This window comes from Limanda limanda, chromosome 2, assembly GCF_963576545.1.
Source record: "Limanda limanda chromosome 2, fLimLim1.1, whole genome shotgun sequence".
In the NCBI taxonomy this organism is placed as follows: Eukaryota; Metazoa; Chordata; class Actinopteri; order Pleuronectiformes; family Pleuronectidae; genus Limanda; species Limanda limanda.
The window spans coordinates 22179899-22199053 of NC_083637.1; the positions used below are offsets into that span (position 1 = coordinate 22179899).

General features: G+C 41.9%; 1 protein-coding gene across 1 annotated transcript; it reads left to right on the forward strand.

Moving 5' to 3' along the window:
- The first annotated feature begins 823 nt into the window (after nucleotides 1–823).
- On the forward strand, nucleotides 824–8566 carry LOC133024728 (long-chain fatty acid transport protein 1-like). Its single transcript, XM_061091900.1, has 13 exons — nucleotides 824–993; nucleotides 1077–1215; nucleotides 1805–2060; nucleotides 2173–2367; nucleotides 3121–3190; nucleotides 3753–3844; nucleotides 4199–4308; nucleotides 4403–4612; nucleotides 5653–5776; nucleotides 5871–6008; nucleotides 6747–6911; nucleotides 7019–7165; nucleotides 7248–8566. Exons 1-13 carry the CDS (start codon nucleotides 824–826, stop codon nucleotides 7403–7405), a joined length of 1974 nt encoding a protein of 657 aa, XP_060947883.1. The 3' UTR covers nucleotides 7406–8566.
- The last annotated feature ends 10589 nt before the right edge of the window (nucleotides 8567–19155 follow it).

Below are 19155 nucleotides of genomic sequence, written 5' to 3' on the forward strand. Positions count from 1 at the left end.
ATATAAGAATATATGAGGACCCCCAAAAATGATACAAACATATGAAGAAGTGATGAATGACCATGAGGTTGAAGATTTTACTCACTCCACACACACACACACACACACACACACACACACACACACACACACACACACACACACACACACTCACACACACACACAAATTATGGCAATTGTGATGATATCTTTCAAAATACAGGAGACATAGTTTTTGACCTCATCTTCTCCTTACACACTTCAGTCAAAAATTCTGATTAGTTTCAGGGTTTTAGTGCAAGTTCATTTCCAGCGTTTTCTTCTTTTAGGTTAGGGTTATTTCAATTTTGTTTTGGGAGGAATGTTGTTTACCATCTGCTTTTCCGTATGCCAGCAATCCCACCTCAATTTCTGTAGTGTTATAACTCAGACTTTATCACATCTTGCCCCGGGGGTAATGAATCACTCTGTGGCTCTGACTACCACAGGAGTATTTCCTCACTGACGCAGGACCTCATGAGTTGTAACCTGCGCTGCTCTCTGCTGCGTGCTGCCACTCATCAGGCATTTTCTCTCTAACAACTGCTCTGCACACATCAGATAGCTCGTCTGAACTGCTGCACTGTGGCACGACTGAAAACTTCAGCTGACATTTACAAAGGACCTGTGGAGGAACTTCACAGTCAACTGCTGCTGGTAAGGCAAGTGCTTTTTAAAATTTCTTGATGGGTGAGGGCTGACATTGCTGTACAGTTGAGCTCCCTCTCATCAAATCACAAGAACTGTTTTTGTTTTGGTTGCATTGCTGCAATGAGTCACTGTTTGTATTTCCACAGATAACATTATGCATCCGATTAGTGCGGCCATAGTGTGCCTCAGTGTTTTGGGGGCAGTAAAGTTGCTGTCTCTCCCCTTGTTCTGGGGACTCCCGGTGGGCCTGGTGCTCTGTATGGCCTCAAGGGATTTCTATCAGTTCATTTATGTGGCTGTACGCACCATCAAAAGAGACTTAATGTGAGTAGTTTGTGTGGATATGGTTGTACATGTGTGTTTTTCACCTCAGTCATATTTTTAACTGTCTTTCCTTCCTGTGAAAGGTGTCTGGTTGTCATACTGCGAGTGAGGTTTTCCATGAAGAATAATCTGCGAAAAAGAAGTACTATCCCTTCCCTGTTTGCCCAGATAGTGAAACGTTACCCCGACAAACCAGCCTTGATCTACGAGGCCACAGGAGAGGTGAGGACATGCCAATAATTAATTATAATGAACTTTATTTGAAAAGCACCTTTCAAAATTGGAGGTAAACAAACAGAGTCAATTAAAAGCAATTAGAGGCACAGATACGGAAATAGAAATTGTTACAGATGAGAATAGAGTAAAAGCAAGATCAAATAAAACATAAAATGATTACGTTAGTTGGTAAGATCAGAACCAGGAGAAAGCATATCAATAAAAATGTGTCTTTAAGAGAGATTTAAAAGAGGATAAGTCTGAGTTTCTCAGACTAATCTCCTTCAAAGAGTGAAAGCCTTGAAAAAAAGGCCTTTTTACCTCTGGTCCTCAGCCGAGAATGTGGGATGACGAGTAGGGCCTCAGGTAAAAGATCCGAAATTAACTTTGGTGCTAGTCCAGAACGGGCCTTAACAGTCAGCAGTAACATTTATAAATCAATTCTAAAATGTACTGGAAGTCAATGAGGAGAAGTTGCTCTCTTGTAGGAGATTTGGTGAGGAGTCTAGCTAGGGACAACAAAGACATGTTGGAAATGGAAATGAGACACAAACACCCTGCACAGACTGTATTTTCCCTTTTCACTCTGATCCAGGTCTGGAGTTTCAGGGAGCTACAGGAGCGATGCCATGCTGTGGCCCACTGGGTGCTGGCACAAGGCTGGGCTGAGGGGGACGTGGTGGCCCTGTACATGGAGAGCCGGCCTCTAGTGGTGGCTCTGTGGCTGGGTCTCGCTGCGGTTGGCGTGGAGGCCGCACTCATCAACCACAACCTTCGACAGCGCCCCCTGCTGCACTGCGTCAGAGTGTCCGGTGCTCGGGCATTGGTGTTTGGGACGGAGCTGACGGAAGGTGGGAACAGATCATAAATTAAGTTACATTGCTGCGCTCAGCTCACATGCAATTATGTGTGGCGTCGTTCTGCTTTCACATTTCTAACGACTAACTTCTGGTGATGCTGAAGCTGTGTCAGAGGTGAGCAGCTCTCTGCAGCCCGGCATGGTTTTGTTCAGCTGTGGTGAGCAGCGGCAGGAGGAAGAGGAGGAAGAGGAGGAAGAGGAACTGAAGCTTTGCAGCCTCCGTGTCCAGAACCTGGACGCCCTGCTGGCCAGTTCACCCAAACACCCGCCAAACTACACGCTCAGGAAGGAATTTAACGGTGAGGGTCTGCAGAGTGTGTGGGTATGGTTGTGTTGCCATATTAAAGACGTGTGTTACACATCAAATAGCTTTGATTGCAACACCTTCTTCTCTGATGCAAGTCTATGCCTGCAAGGGTAAAACTACTCACTGACAGATTTCAATCTATGGTCTTCTTATGAGACTAATTCCTGCATACGACTGTCATCCACCCACACATATTGATTCCCATGAAAAATTCCAGTTTGATGCGAAAGATAATATTTCTGGGTAACGTAAGAGTTCAGAGACAGTTTTGTCTGTGTCACTCCATTTATCTTTTAATGTGTGAATCAACAAAAACGTGGGACACAAAAATTCTCACAGCACAACTTTCATCACATCTTAACTCATGTCACTCCGCCAACCTTAATCATGACAAACATAACATGCATACAAGGTGCACCCTGTTCCAGATATATCAAGGAGCAGAATACAATATATATCCTGAATACTCTCTATATATATTTTTTAAACTTAACGTAAAAGGTATAAACAACATGGCATATATTTTTTAAACTTATCTCTTATTGATTTGCTTATCTGTATTATTTCACCTGTGTGATCACATGACATTCCTACATTGCTGCTTGTCAAGTCTTTGCTTGTTGCTCTGTCATACAGAGTAAAGGCAAAGAGGCACAAAAGACAAAACATGGAGGTGAAATTTTTAACATTCCTTGTGAAAAAACTGCTTGTGTAACAGCTACGTTTTATGGCTCTCTCCGTGCAGACAGACTCTTTTACATCTACACTTCTGGTACAACAGGAATGCCAAAGGCAGCTGTGGTGGTGCACAGTCGGTGAGTTTATTTCCGATCTTATCTCAACTGATTCTGCAGTGATGCATCACAGTAGAAACATTTGGAGCAATGTTCATGAACAAAAGAGCCTAAAGAATTGTATCACCTCTTTTCCACTTACGTAAGAATTATCAATACACAGACGATGATTAGAAACACGAGAGCAGGGCCCACTCTGAACCTTCCTGTTTGGAATGGGCTCTTTGAAAGTCATTTCATTCTGCTCTGGACGTTGTGTGCAGAGCTTTTTTTAATAAACAATCTATGGTGCAGAATGAAGTTAGAAAACTGTGTGTTCATCCTACCTGGTTTATCTGCAATGAAGATTTATAGTCATTGTTTTTCATAAAATTCGACTGAACTTGCTGTGGAACTGTTCTGTGTGGCTCGAGCAATTTAGGACACACATGCCAAGTGTGAAGCCGATCAGATTTACAGTTCATGAGACAGATTAAAAATCATGACGCCATATTTAATTTGTAACAACTGCAGTAACAAGTGTTACAATGAGCTGTGGTGAAAATGAATGAATGAATGAATGAGTCAATGTCTTTCTTGTCAGGTACTTTCGCATCGCTGCTTTTGGTTTCCACTCCTTCGGCATGCGACATGATGACATCATATACAACTGCCTCCCCTTGTATCATTCTGCTGGTAGGCTTCACTTGCTTTCATATTTTTCCTGAGTGACAGATTTACCTTGCGACCTTGCCAAAAACCAACGCAAGCACCATGTCTTCTTCCTCGGTGACAGTCATGTGAGCATACTGGGCTCAACTCACTTTGGCTCACTGAAATAAATAGTTGATAACATCCTCCTGAATCTGGGTTTAGTAGGTTCCTCCTAGCACATGGGACAGATGTGTGTTTCTGACCAGTTTACTGAAAGTATAGGCTCACATGTTAAGCTTTCAGAAAACCTGAATTAGTTAGTTTCCTCTGTCTTGGTTTCTGAATTGATACAAGTTGTGTTTGTGTGTGAGTATGTGTTCATGTGGATGTTTACAGGAACCATCATGGGTGTAGGACAGTGTTTGCTCTTTGGTTTGACTGTTGTAATCAGGAGGAAGTTCTCAGCCACTCACTTCTGGGATGACTGTGTTAAATACAACTGCACTGTGAGTACTCACTGGTACTTAGGAAACATGCTCCTGAATCAATACTGACTGGTCAAATTATTGACGGCCATATTGATCTGTTTTGCGTGTTTAGGTGACCCAGTACATCGGGGAGATCTGCCGTTACCTGTTGGCTCAGCCGGTCCGCCCATCTGAGGCGCATCATCGAGTCCGTGTTGCCTTTGGTAACGGCCTCCGTCCCTCTGTGTGGGAAGAGTTTGTCCAGAGATTCAGAATCCGAAGAGTTGGGGAATTTTATGGTGCCACCGAATGCAACTGCAGCCTGATCAACCTAGATGGAAAGGTGCGTTTATGCTTTTTGCTATGAATTAAAGTGACACAATGCAAGATTCGCTGTCGGCTAAACTCCCCTACCAATGGGATACATTTTTTCTCTGTTGTGAATTTAAGTTGCTGACTGAGAAGAAACTGTCAAGCTCAGAAGCAAAGTCTTCATAGCATTTCTTACTCTAAACCTGTCCTGAACTAAGTTTCACTTTCAGGCTCACAAAGTTTTTGGGGTCTGGTAGTAAACGTTTGCACATTCACTGTGCACCTTAGAGTAGAACAGTAGCATACAAGCTAACAAGCTGACGCAGCAAGTAAGTAGCCAACACAGTTTTTGATGTCAGAGCATGATGTGTCTCAAATAAAATAAAATTGTTTGGCTAACTTGCTAAACCTCTATTCAAATGAGTTGACATGCTTCTGATGATACGAGTCAACAACTTACTTACGCAGTCAAACGGGGAGCAGAACATCACATGACATAGCAAACAATCAAGAATTATGCCCAGGTCAGCATCTGTCCCGCGTCATTAGGCCCCATTAGCCATTTCCAACACGTGAAAAATCCTTCGATATTCACTCTTGCTCGGTTTCTTACTCTATCATTCTCTTCTTTCCTCTTCTTTGTTTCCCCCAACATTGTCCTGTTCTGTTTGGTGGCTTTGCCATAATGTCCACACTGAGAATGGCAAGCTAGCTATCTCTGATGGCTGCCAGCCCCGGATCCCGTTACTGCTGTGTAACATATGTTGTAAAGCAGGCCACAGTTAGAGAGTGCAGTTCAAGATTCAATTCAAGATTAATGAGTTTATTATCAAATGCACAACAATAACATTAAGCAGTCGCTGGCAATGCAATCCTTGAGTCACAGGCTCTCTTCTAGCAATGCTCAAAGTAATTACAACCAAAAAAACAACAATTGTGGCAATGAGAGACTTCTCCCTATTATAAGTTTGTTTACCATCAATATTAGTTCGAAACTATTGCTCTTAGTACATATTGAAGAGAGTTTTCAGCTTTGTTCCATCTCATGAACATGTGTTTTCACATGTCCAGGTGGGGTCGTGTGGCTTCAGCAGCCGCATCCTGCCCAACTTCTACCCCATCAGACTGGTCAGGATGCAGGAGGACGGGAAGCTGCACAGGGATTCACAAGGACTCTGTGTACCTTGTCCTCCTGGTGAGCCCCCCCACAGCTACAAATGAAAAAACATGTTATGAATGTTGAATTTTGAAAATGAAATGTTTTCCTCCTCCCGTCTATATCTCTGCAGGAGAGCCAGGGATGCTAGTGGGCCTCATCAACCCTGCTGATCCGCTCAGGAGATTTGATGGTTACGCTGATCAGGATTCCACCAATCAGAAAATAGCTCACAATGTCTTGAAGATGGGAGACTCTGCTTATATCTCAGGCAGGTTTTATTCTTTCTCTTTGATATACAGTCAGAATAAGGATGATCACACAGTCTAGACACACAGAATTAATTAGAAACGTTTAGTTGCCCTGAGGTGAAGGAGAGTCACTGATGACAATCTGGGAATTTAATAGAAAACAGTGCTCCCTGCCTACAGTAAAATAGGATGGGCTCCAGCTCCCTATGATGACTTGCTTACCAATTCTGACACACACAAAAAACGCAGTCACTGTCACACTCAGGGTGATACACAGTTTGGAAGCAGGTGACATTTCACTTAAACAGGGTCCTTGCTCATGATGAATTTTTAATTAAGTTAATAATTTCCACATTTACTCAAGATATCTTATCCTAGTTTTTCAGAAATAGATGTCAGTGACTCATCATCACTACAGACTGCAACCTTCATTCCACTTATTCCACGATAGGGTGATGATGATAATGATGATGATGATTATGATGTTTTTGTCTGTGTTTGTTTGTTAGTTAGTGGGATTACACAAAATCTATGACATTTTGTGGAGGGGTGGGGCCTTGACATATGGGCGTGACCTATACGCATCTTCAGGGGACAAATGAACGCGTTCCACTTGGTGCAGATCCAAAATAAAACTCTAGGTCTAGTGAATTTAAATGTGGTTTCTTAAAAAGCGACTGTTGCGACTTGGTGGAGGTTTACGCTCCACTGAGTGTCATTCTACTTCTAATTATTTTTTGCCTCTGTCTGTCTTCCAGGTGACGTGCTGGTGATGGACGAATATGGCTACATGTATTTCAGAGACCGCAGTGGTGACACGTTTCGATGGCGAGGGGAGAACGTGTCCACCACAGAGGTGGAGGGAGTCCTCAGTGGCCTGCTGGGACACTCTGATGTTGCTGTCTATGGAGTTTCTGTACCAGGTAGAAATGAGACAAAAAACACGGGGAAAAAAAGATTGACAGCTAAACGTGGGTGTTGAATTGTGTTGACGTCTGCTTGTTACCTCACCGGCTCCTTCTGTGTGCAGGTGTGGAGGGAAAGGCTGGCATGGCAGCGATCTCTCCCGCAGAAAGCCCGTTTGACATTGATGCATTCACGACGGCTGTACAGAAAGCCCTGCCCTCCTACGCACGACCCGTGTTCCTTCGGCTCATGCCATCTGTTGACACAACAGGTGAGAAGCATGGCAAGGACGTGTAAAGACACACTTTTTAAAAAAAGTACTGTGAACTTACTTTATTAACTTTTGTCCTCAGGTACATTCAAAATTCAGAAGATGCGGCTACAGAGGGAGGGATACAGGCCACAAGAGACGAGTGAAGACATGTATTTTCTGAACAGTCGTGCCGGGAGTTATGAGCCTGTTACTGATGAACTGTACAGCGCCATCATGGAGGGAGAGGTGTGTCTATGAGGCAGGAGGATAGATAGATGGACTGTTGAAGAGGATAGAACTGTATATTTCAAAGTGAAACAAAGAAAGAAAATACACAGATATATTTCTCAACCAGTAATGACTACATCCTGATAAACCCTGATGACTCTGGAAACATGGATGTGTTACAGTATTTTTAGTTTTTAACATGGATTGGATTTCTGCATCAATAAGACAAACGTATGATATGTGGAATCGATGAAAGATCACACAATTCTCCATGGACTACAGTACTACAGTACTACTAGCTGTTTATGAGGAAGCTGAATCACACTCATGTCCCGGAATCCTATGTAACAGCAAACTTATCGAGGAGTCATTGCCCAGATTTGGCTTACATCCTACATCCCACATCAGGCCCACAAACAATGTGACATGATGGCACTTGAGCAGCCTGCCCATGTTTGCCAGATCTGGGCCAAAAGTCAGCCATAGCAATACCGCATGTCAACCAAAGGTGAAATTATAATTAGTTCTTTGCTATTTTGGCCATATTCACCATTTACAATATGGGCCACTTAAGGTTCACATCCAGATTACACCTTGCCTAGAGCACTATATGTTTGCTGAAATAGGCCCACATTTGTTTTGGAATATTTGGGCCACATTTGCAATGGCTCACAGACATTTTGTTGGTGCCATAAGAAAGCCAGAAGAGCAGCATGTCTCCCTGAAGTGACCCACAGCCGTATGCTGTCTGGGAAAGGTCTGTGGCTGCACAGCTGAGAAAAGAAATCCTTCCTCTGGAAGGATTTGGAAGTTAATTGGTTAATTTAAACCCATCACAGAGGACAACATTATATTACATTACATATCATTTAACTGATGCTTTTATTCAAAAGCTACTGACAATAAGTGCATTCAACCATGAGCGTACAAACCCAGAACAACAAGAACCATGCAAGTACAATTTTAATAATTAATTAACCAAGGTGTAGTCGGAAGAGATGTGTCTTTAGTCTGTGGCGGGAGATGTGTAGACTTTCAGCAAACAGTCATGATTTTGTTGAGTGGACAGACTGTGTGAAACTTCTGTATTGTCCTTATTATGAAACAATAAATAAATATGAATAAATAATAAATCCATATTACATGCAATGTCAGTTCAAATTCTGATTCTAGCACTGATGATATAATGGTTGTTTGTACACATACATATATTAACCAAATGTAATGCACTGACTGAAATATACTATGTGTTCATGTAATTCCATATCATGTAAAAATACATTTAATAAAACATACTGAAGCCTGTAACAGTTATGTAATTTGACCAGAAGACAGCATTTAACTTCTTTTTACATCACGTATGAATCTAAAACTCAGGTTTGTGACTTTCTGAATGTAAGCCATCTTTTCCATCAGTCCTTTTAAGTATGTTCTCAGCTCCTCCTAGTTGTCAAAAGATGAATTACTTTGAAAAGCCGCTCAGCGTGTTTGCAAGTCGGGTTCAGTCATTTTGCTTTAAGTGGCCACATTGTGGAAAGTGTACTATTTGATTATAAAGCAGGCCTTGCTGCTTAAGTACAACTTTAACCTACATATGAGTGCAGGAGACCGATTGGGTTTATGTTCCCCCTGCAACGTATTCATTAGCCTGTATGCTGACAGTATTTACAGAAACACCACCATCATCTTGTTTTATGTGTAGGCTAAATTCCATGTGACATGAGAGCTACACGTGTACATATGATACGAGGATAGAAACAATAATTACCAGCTCAGTATAAACCTCTGTGCCTCTTTAAAACGCACTCTAAATTCTGCTTGGATAAACTAATCCTGCCTTAACACAATGCGGCAGCTGTTTAGGAAGGAAAATGAATGTTTACAGAGGATGAAAAAAATGTTTGACTGCCTCCTGGTTAAAATATCTTCTCGTTGTGGTCAAAGCAAGCATGTGAATTAGAATGTCATGAGGGGGCCCCCTCCGTCTTGGTAAAAGATCAGGTTCAAATCATGGACCAGCCTTTGCTGCTGAGAGCTACGCTGTCATTTGGTGTCTCCGTGCTGCTGTTTGGCTCTGTGGCAGCAGGGCGACTCCAACCAGAAAAAAACAGCCTTCAAACCCACTCGCTGGCAATCATCTGCCCTGCATAAGTGTCCTTGTGGAAAACAGTGAAAATCCTGCCAGCTGCTCTGTGTTTGATCCTTCAGCACGATGCTCTGTGGCGTTCAGGAGGAAGGAGGAAGAATGAGTCAGCCTGTTCAAAGCCTTCTACATCAGTGATTCCCTCAAGGCATCGTAATAAACATTTCACAGGTCACAAGATGAGTAATGGGGCTGTAAAGAATAAATACATATTCTTCTTTTATATTATACAAAAACACATTCACTCATAATTCATTTTTATTGTGAGATGAATACATTTGCATGACAATGTGATTAAACTGCATATGACACATGGGCAAATAAACCAGTGATGATTGTGCCTTAAAGAGAAGTGTCTTTGTTAGAAGAACATTTTGTGTTTTACTTGACTAAAAGAGCTGTGTGAGCCGTTTGCAATATTGACAAGAAAAATTCATACATTTGCACAACATATAAGTAAAGTGCAAGCAGCAAGTAAATGTACGGATGAATCAATAATGTTTTTATTTAGGACAGAATGTGTCCCCCTCACCCAAAATCTGCTGGAATTGCCCCTAGCTCCCTCTGTGACCCATAAAGGACAAGTGGTATAGATAAGGTATGGATGAAAAGATGGAGGGATGGATGGATCGATGGATATGACATAAATGAGGATTCAAGAACTAGCAGAGATGTGAATATTAAACATCCATTTAAGTTACAAAAAAATAAAATAAACAATCTTGTTGAGGAAAAAGTTCGGAAGATTACACATCATCCGAACAGACAGAGCAGGTGACTCAGAACAGAGGAAAATACATTAAAATACACTGAAGAAAAAACACAATGGATGATCCAGCACTAGTTATATAGAGATAAATACACCACATTAAAGAGACAAGAACTGATAGACACTTATCCCCACAAGTCAACTCATAAAGCAAAACTACCTATAAGAATGGAGTAAATCAGCTTCTTCATTAAGACCAGGCTACCGTGATACCTTGGCCTTAAGCATCTTTATAAATATATGATTTTATGATGTGATGAAATAAATGATAGTTCCCACCTGGATGATGGGGCCGCTACGTCCATGGGATTTTATTATGTCCTTAACTGGCTGTTTCTAATCTATTTTCCTTTTTTGTATCAAAATGTATCATTCCTGCACCAAAGAGCACCTTGTGGGAATGTTTTTACACCTATAATTTTTTAACATCCATCTATTGTAGTATCTTAACAACACAAGTGGTTTTACCTCTGAATCCAATGTCACTGTCACAAATGAAAAGCATTTAATTCATTATTGATTAGTTTTCTTTTGCCCCTTGCTTTGTACTAAATGTTGTTTAGATATTCTCCTCTTACTTTTGTAGAATTCCACTTTTCAGTGCACTGAAACTGTTTTAGAGTTTTACTGACACTTGATTCCTCCCTCGGAGTCAGTTGCAGCCTCAGTAAAGGGGTGAACTCTTTGTCCTACATGACTCACAGCTGCATGTTGTTTACAAAAAGGTTCCAGGGTCGTCCAAGCAGAGCCGAGACAGGCTCTATTCACGCTCCTCACACAGAGTCAACCAATCGGAGAGGTGCAGTCTTCTTCCTCTGATGCAGGGAGAGGGAATAAGCAGCTCTTGGGGGGGCTGGTTGTGGTCGGAGCCTTCAGATATGTTTGGTTTGTGTTTGAAATCAACAGTGAGAACACATGGGAGGAGCAGTGGGACCCTGTGTTTTGGGACCGGTGTTGCATGTGCAGTTCAGACTCCATCTCAAACTTGAAGTTCAGCCAACATGCCTACACCAGATGCAGCCTTACATCTCCCTGCAGTGTCAGCCCGACGTTTATGCCTCTGCGATTTATGCTGTGGCCTCACAACCTGAGGCTAAATTCTTTCCTGGGCCTTTGCTTGACATTTCTTACCAATTTCCTCTCATAGCGGTGCAGCGATTCTTTCACTGAATGGCAGAGCTTGCTAGAAAAATGTGGGCGTGATCAAGCTCTGCTTAAATTGAGTTGTTAATGAGAACTTTGTAATGAGCCCAGTTCTATTTACTATTTTTCAAATGAACACCTCTAATGCAGTGTTTAAAAATAGTTGTATCTTTATTATTAATCAAGTTCAAGTCGCTCTGACTTGGGATGTGATAGTAAAAGTGTCTGCAAGTTGGACTTTGTAGAGCAGAGTAGTATTTCATGTACTGAACTGATTGCCAAGTTTGAGTTGTGTTGAATGGATCCAGTTTCATTGGCCTCGAATAATTTGAGCTGCTCAGATCCTGAGCACATGTAGAACAGATCAGTTTTGACAGGCGAGTCATGATTCATTTAACAATTTAATCATATGATTGAAAGTGAAATAGATAGACTAATATGTAGCTAAATATAAACTATGAGCTTGTTTCTATTTGCAGGTTTCCTGTTATAGCCTAAGAGTAAAGTATCTATCCGTCGGTAGATCTAAAGTTATAATACTGTGACGCCGTCCCATTAAATCTAAAAAGAGATGGACGGGACCCTCTGTATGTGTCAATGAAGGTTTAATCATGGAAACCTTGACACTGGCAAAACCTTAATTTCTTTATAGTAAGGACGACATTTAAATAAACAAAGTTTTTAAGCACATTTCACTGCCCCAGTATGCAGCTTTACTGGGTTCACATCTGGTCAGTCTTACTATATATATTGTATACACTGTATTAAGTGCTAATATACTTAGATGCATATTGGTTGATGTATTCATTACTGCGGTCACTGGCCAAAAGGTGACGCCTCCAGAAAAATAGAGCACCCAACAGAGCACATACCTCAGCTAAGGCCCAACAGTCTTCTTATGAAGGCACCTTTAAATATACTCAATCAACATCAGCCCCCAATATAAAATTAATTTCTATAATTAAGATACATTAATCTACAGTTATCTGTCCAGTGACTAACAGACAAACAAATGCCTATGAAAACAGAACCTCCTTGGCAGAGGTAACAAAGATCCCGAGTCCTTTTTTCTGTGAAAACACATTGTCAGTCCTGTTGAAGTAAGCCGAAGGTGAACTAAGGCATCTGCAATCTGACTTGGTCCAATCACGTAGGTTTCTACCAAATTGTGATCACTTCAGTGTCACCTTGTGTTTCCCAGCTAGGAGAGGGAGTGGACTTTGTTACTTCAGGGGATACTCGCTTGATTTGAGAAACTAGAACTGCTGAAGCCTTACATCAACTTTGATTTACACATCGGGGAGCATTTTGTTCACAGAGAGAGGAGAGGGAAGTTTGTCCTCCTGCACTGAAACAGTGTTCAGTGGGGATCTGTGAATAAGAAATGTTTTTATAACCATATGGGCAGAAACTATCTGGTTTTGAAGAAAACGGAGAAGCTATCATTTATCCTAGACTTATCTATGTCTGCACTATTTGTTACAGCAGGGGTTTTCAACCGGGGGTCCGCGGCCCCCTGGTGGTCCGCGACGGCATTGCAGGGGGTCCGCGAAATTCACTTTTAATTTCCAGACTCTTGAATATCATGAAAAATATCTAAAATAAGAAAATATGTCTAAAATAATATAAGGGGCTCGTGATCATGAGGTTAAACTTAAGTAGGCCTCAATTGTTTGTGTGATATTGTATGATTATCATTTGTGACATATTCTGCATTACTTTGTAATCTTCCCTCTTCAATTGTAGCCCTAGTTCATGTTGATTGTTATTGATCAACGTTACTTTAACATTCTCTCAACATGTCAGCTACATGTCTGTACATTTAAGTCATGAATGTTACATATTGATGTACATTTGGTTCTGAGATGCAGTACCACTACAAACTGCATTTTAATTTTGTTTTCAATTCTTAAGCACTGAAAATCAACCGTTTTTGTTGTTTTTTACACAGATTTTTCTAGATTTGTTTGAGGTTTTTAACTAAGACCAACATGGAAAACCAAATGATTAAACTTCCTTCTATCCACATGCACACACACACACGTAGGCACGCGCGTGAGTAGGCACATAAGTGGGCCGCAGATTACTTTCTAGTCAGAATGGTGGTCCCTGGGACAAAACCAGTTGAAAACCCCTGTGTTACAACATACATATCTGAGCTGTCTGAGTAGTGGACCCTCACACACTGGTGGATTAAACACAACTGCTGCCGTCGGTGTCTCTGCATGTGTTTGCATATATGTGTGTGTCATTTCTCTCTCTTTCCAGGAAAGTGTGTTTGGCGCAGTTGAAGGCATCACTGCAGTGCGAGCTGTTCAATTTTTGCACTGCACGATTTCCCTCTCTCGGCTGCTCGCCTCTGTCATTAGTCTGCTCAATTACAACAGCTGATCCACGTCGTGCCACTTAATATTAGTCACATCTTCTCAGAAAATGGATTTTATGGCTCGATTTCGAGTTGATGAGAGGACGGGTGCAGCACTGTGATTCCCCCTGTGCCCTCTTTACCGTTGCTCCGTACCTGTCAGGTCGATGACAACTCACACAGCCCGTCCTCTCCGTCAGCTGCAGATGTGCGAGGCAGCGTGACCTCAGGGGATGGAAAAATCCTTCATGTGCTCATTTAGCAAAAAGCCTTCACTTCCATCCATCTGTTAGCTCCCCTTCTCTCCACATCACGCTGCCAAAGGGGTCGAACAAATGAAGCTGGAACAAGCCAGAGGTCAGAGAGGCTTATTTAAGGTGGTGACAATGACAAGGTGAACGCTGAGAGAAGCCCCAAAAAGAGAAATGAGGTTGACATGAGTGTGATAGAGAGGAAAAGGAAATGGATCAAGGAAGAAGAGAGAGACAGAGAGTTTTTATGTTTTTTGACATGATTTCATCTGATTCTGATTTTTCCCTACACACTGGAAAACCTTTTATTCAGTTAACTGTATGTTTCAGGGCGAGAGCACTTCTTTTGATATAAGTCTGCAGTTCCATAATTTGTTTCTTAGAAGCTGATGATGTGACAAAAACTTCACCCTTCCCTGCAGCAATTGGCCATCTCTATTTGTGATGGATTTACACTTACAGTTTTAATCTCCAGACGTCTGGCACTGTGTTGCTCTCGGCTGAACGACATGTTCGCTCAGGATGTGGTGCGACTGGCTTTGAGGTATGTTTGCTCTCATTTGGTGGGTGTGCCAGATGTACTGCCCAATCACCAGCAATGTCAATATACACAAAGGCAGCGCAGCGCACACAATGGACCCTGAGGTTCTGTAGCGATGCAGCAGCAGCTTGGTGTTCGCATCAACTGAAGATTTAAGAAAAAGCTTCTCCAGGTGGCAAAAGCAGAGACTGTAACATCAAGTGTAATTTTGTAAGTTAGAGTTTTTGAAACGTATTTAAACTCACGTCAACTAACTCCGAGGTTCCTCCCACAGGAGAGTAAATAATGACTTTCTCAGCTGCCATTGTTGTACACTTGTGTATCATTGCACCACTGTTCAGCTTAAATAAACATTTTTTCTGTACTTTGTCTCAGCTGCACACGGCCCTGGCAACACGTCCTGGAGACATTTGATGACATCGTAGATCTGGGATGGATGAGCAGTGCACAATATTGAAGGGACTAAATTTGCAACACGACATCATAGCTCTCGTATAGTTCTTTGATCACTGTTCCCAGTTCTGTGAGACATGGGTAAGAGGGGGACGTCCTCTAACCAGTAGGGGGGCAGTTCGATCCCACTCTTCCGCATGCCAAAGTGTCCTTGGGCTCGAAACTGAACCACAAATCTACAAGACTAGAAAAGGGCAATATAAATACAGACCATTTACCAATTAATTGAAATGCTGCTGCTGAGTATGAGGGTTATACCTTGGTTGCGTCAAGTATAGACTGTCAACATAAGTCAGTTTCACTGAGTCTAAAATGACTTGTTAGGAAAAGGAAGAGGTGGAGAACGAGTGACAAACAGGGTGAAGATAAACCCATTACAACCAATTAGAATAAGAGGTTGGGAGCAGAGAAGAGAAGTCAATAAAGAGGGGATTAATAAAAGGGAAACACAGGAGAATGAGAGGGGAGCTCACCTACCACCTTAACTCCAAAGAACACAGGTACATTTCTGGTGAGCCCAGAGAAACATAGAGATGGTGTCAAATACTTTTGAGCATGTGAAAGGAGCCGTTAGCATCTTCTATGATCAGCTGAATCTTTATCCCAGTGCTTATCTGACCTCATGTTACAGCTTTTGGCCTCGTCTGCTCAGTGTTTATCAAACTGAGATCTAAAGTTTTTCATGAACACTTTCAGTAACCTTATCCTCATATAATCTCTCTTTCTCTGTCCTTTGTTATTCATGCTCTATAGCAGAGAAAGACGCTATTTACCAAACACCGACAGCACCAGCTTTATTTGTGTGTGAACTTTCGTTAAGAAAACATAGAATGTGACAGATTCACAGAAAAAGAAACATATTCCCACATTCTACGTTTTGATGATAGTGGTAGAGAGCGGCCTCTAACACCTTACCTGAAGAAGGGTTCAGTGTGGTGGAGACTATAAACTGTATATAAAGATAGACTCCAGAAACAAGTAAAATTGTCCTGGATATGAACGTTGCCATTTTGCCCATTTGGAGCCAGAATCTGCGCTGTGGTGATCTGTGGAGGGAGCCAGAGAATTGTTGTCTATTACCCGACTAGACTTATAGCGTGTCAGTCTCAGATGTCGATCACGACGTTTCCTCCCATTTTTATAGCATCAAATAACAAATTATAACCAAACTTGCTTAAATGAGCATTTGAACAAACACCAGTGATGAAGACGACCTAAAATCCCATTACATGGAGGAGTTTATCACTAATCTAATGAAAGCAAACTGGTGTTACTTTTCTGAAAACTAGTTTTTCTTTCTGTGATCATTCTTTGAATGAACAGAGCACATTACTGAAGCCATGGGAAACCTGGATCCTCCCTATCGATGCCACCAGCTCAAATCTGCTGACCCACATGAGGAATAGACACATGGAGCCCATCGCACCCCGTCCCCCGATCCTGTTAAACATATCAAATACTTAAATCCAAATTTTCCAATATTATCCGTATTTATGTTTTGAGATATGTATGTGTTGTGTTTTTTGTGACTTATGCAGGTATTTGAGGGGGGTTGGGGGTGTAGGACAGAGCTGGTTCTTTCTGGCTGTCAGATCTGCACCTCCATACAAGCGCATCGGGAGGATGACATGTGCGGACACATCACAGGTATGCTCTTCGACTAGAGATTCTATCTTACAGCCAGACTGTCTGTCTACAAAGTAGCTATTGTTTGATTCTATTCAAACTATGGCACTAGTGTGTGTGTGTGTGTGTGTGTGTTGGTGTGTGTATGCGGTTTCATGTGCGTGTGCAGGCAAATCCTTGCCTCACAGCATTCCGAGTGTACACAGTGCCCTGGTGTGTCTGGACACTGCATCACACCAGACACGGTGGGCAAACATACTACGAGCTGCTACATAACATCATAGCTCAGGTATATAACCTCTGTTTCCAGTCGTGAGCAAAGCAAACGTGCACATGCTTCAGTGCCTTATTGTTTTCCTGACCACTGACCTGATGTGGCTTATCTGCGGCCTGATGCCACAGCCAGGAGCGAGAGGCATTATGTTTCTGGGTTATCCATTCTTATGTAAATGTTTGTGCATCTGTCTTTCATCCATCCGTCCATCCATCCGTCCATCCATCTGTCTCATTCAAGTAGCACGATATTTCAAGCTGGTGGTAAAAGGTCGAAGATCGAGGTCACAGTGACCTTTCAAATATGTTTTTGGTCTTGAACCCAATATCTCAGAAACAGCTTGTGGCAATTTCAAAAAGATAAACTGATTAGACTTTGGTGGTCAAAGGTCAAGGTCACAGTGACCACATCACGTGAATGTAATGTATCCGGAACACCCATTGGAAATTTGATTATATCTGACACAAACATTCATTTGAAGATAACTTTATTATAATTTGGAGGTCAAGGTCACAGTGACCATGCAAAACTATTTTTTTGCCTCATGAGTATGTTATTTTAAGAATGCCTCAAGAGAATCCTCCTAAAGAACATTTGGTATTTTCATGATCCATATTGTCACATATTCTCTCATTTTTCAGGATCTTCTTCTGTCTCTCTTTGCTCTTCACAGATGTTGGTGACCATGCTGATGGAAGAAGTGATGTCCTACCTCAAGGAGCAAGTATTTCACAGGATTGTTGTGCATCACAGCAGGAGGCAGGTCTGGATCAGAGTAGGTGAAACATAAAAACACATTAGTAAACAAATAGCCAAATGTGACTTACATGTTTATCTTAACCTCTAGTCGCATATATGTATCTGTGCATGACTGACAGTTGCTGCCTGAGGTCTACAAGACAGCAAAACAAACAAAGGGCAAAGCTGCAACATTAGCTCTGAGGGAGAGGTTTTCGCTTGATCGTTCTGATGTGTAGGAACAGATCTGTTCAGAACAGCAACAGGCGAGTGTGCTACGCTCATAGATCTCAGATAAAATGTCAAAGGCAATCTTTGGTGAAACTGCTTGTGTTCCCATGAACATACTGAACTAAAAAGCTGTGATTCATTGTTCTTAGGAGGTGGCTACAGATTTATTTTTTGCAGTAACAGCAGAGGAAGGATCATTGATAAAAAAAGAAAATGCCCTCAGGTGACAGAAGAAATGTTTGTACAGTTTCTTCCTCTCACTCCATTTCTTGTCTGACAGCTATACAATTTGATAAGTACAGGAAGGAATGTGAAGTGAAGCCTGAGGCTAAAAGTGTTTTAATGGCAGATAGTATAATGTTCCCTTTAAACAATTCATACTACTTTTAAGGGTAATGAATATGAAAAGAGGCATTGATATCCAATCAAATATTCTATTAAGGGTTAGGGTTTTATAAGCTTTAACAATGTTTCTCAGGCTTTTCCACAGAGGTGCATTCTAATGTAAGAACTGGCAGCTCAGTCTCTGACGCTGTGGAGAAAGTATCAAGTGTTGAGTTCGGAGGCTCTAGCCTGGCTACAGGAAACAATGGGAGTCCACAGTGGAAAATGGAGACCGTTGGTACTCAGAGCTCAGAATAGTCTACAAAGTATTTCCACAAGTTCATGCAGCCAGAAATTTAAGGCCAAGAGTAGCATGTTTTATTATTATTGCATGTTGTCTTCCACATCTATCTGCTTGTCTCTCTCTTCCAGGTGGTTGACATGTGTGCTGGGATGCCCTGGAGGTTGTCTCTCGATATCCATGCATCTCTTTGGACTCCGCTCAGCACACGGCCGTGCTGTGCAGGGTCAAAGTCAAAGTCAAGATGTGTATCATGAGCTGTGTCTCAATTCAGGGAGACACGGCATCCTTCAGGGGCTGCATTTGAAGACCGATTGCGTCACAACGCGGTGACTCATTTCAAAGGTTCCTTCAAATGTAGCGGAAAAATACATGCTTGAGAAAAGAAGTCTCCAACCGAAGAATCCTTCCCGGCCAAATGTATCCCATGACACATTGCGCTCCAGAGTCCAACTGTTTTTCGAAGAGGTAATGCCGGTAAGCCACGCTTGAGTATCACGCTTCGACTCAACCAAACAGCTAATGGTACACACGTAAAAGCAACAAAACAACTGTCCGACCTCAGCTCTGATTATATAATTTGTATTTTACTGACTATAAAATCTTCACTGCAGATAAACC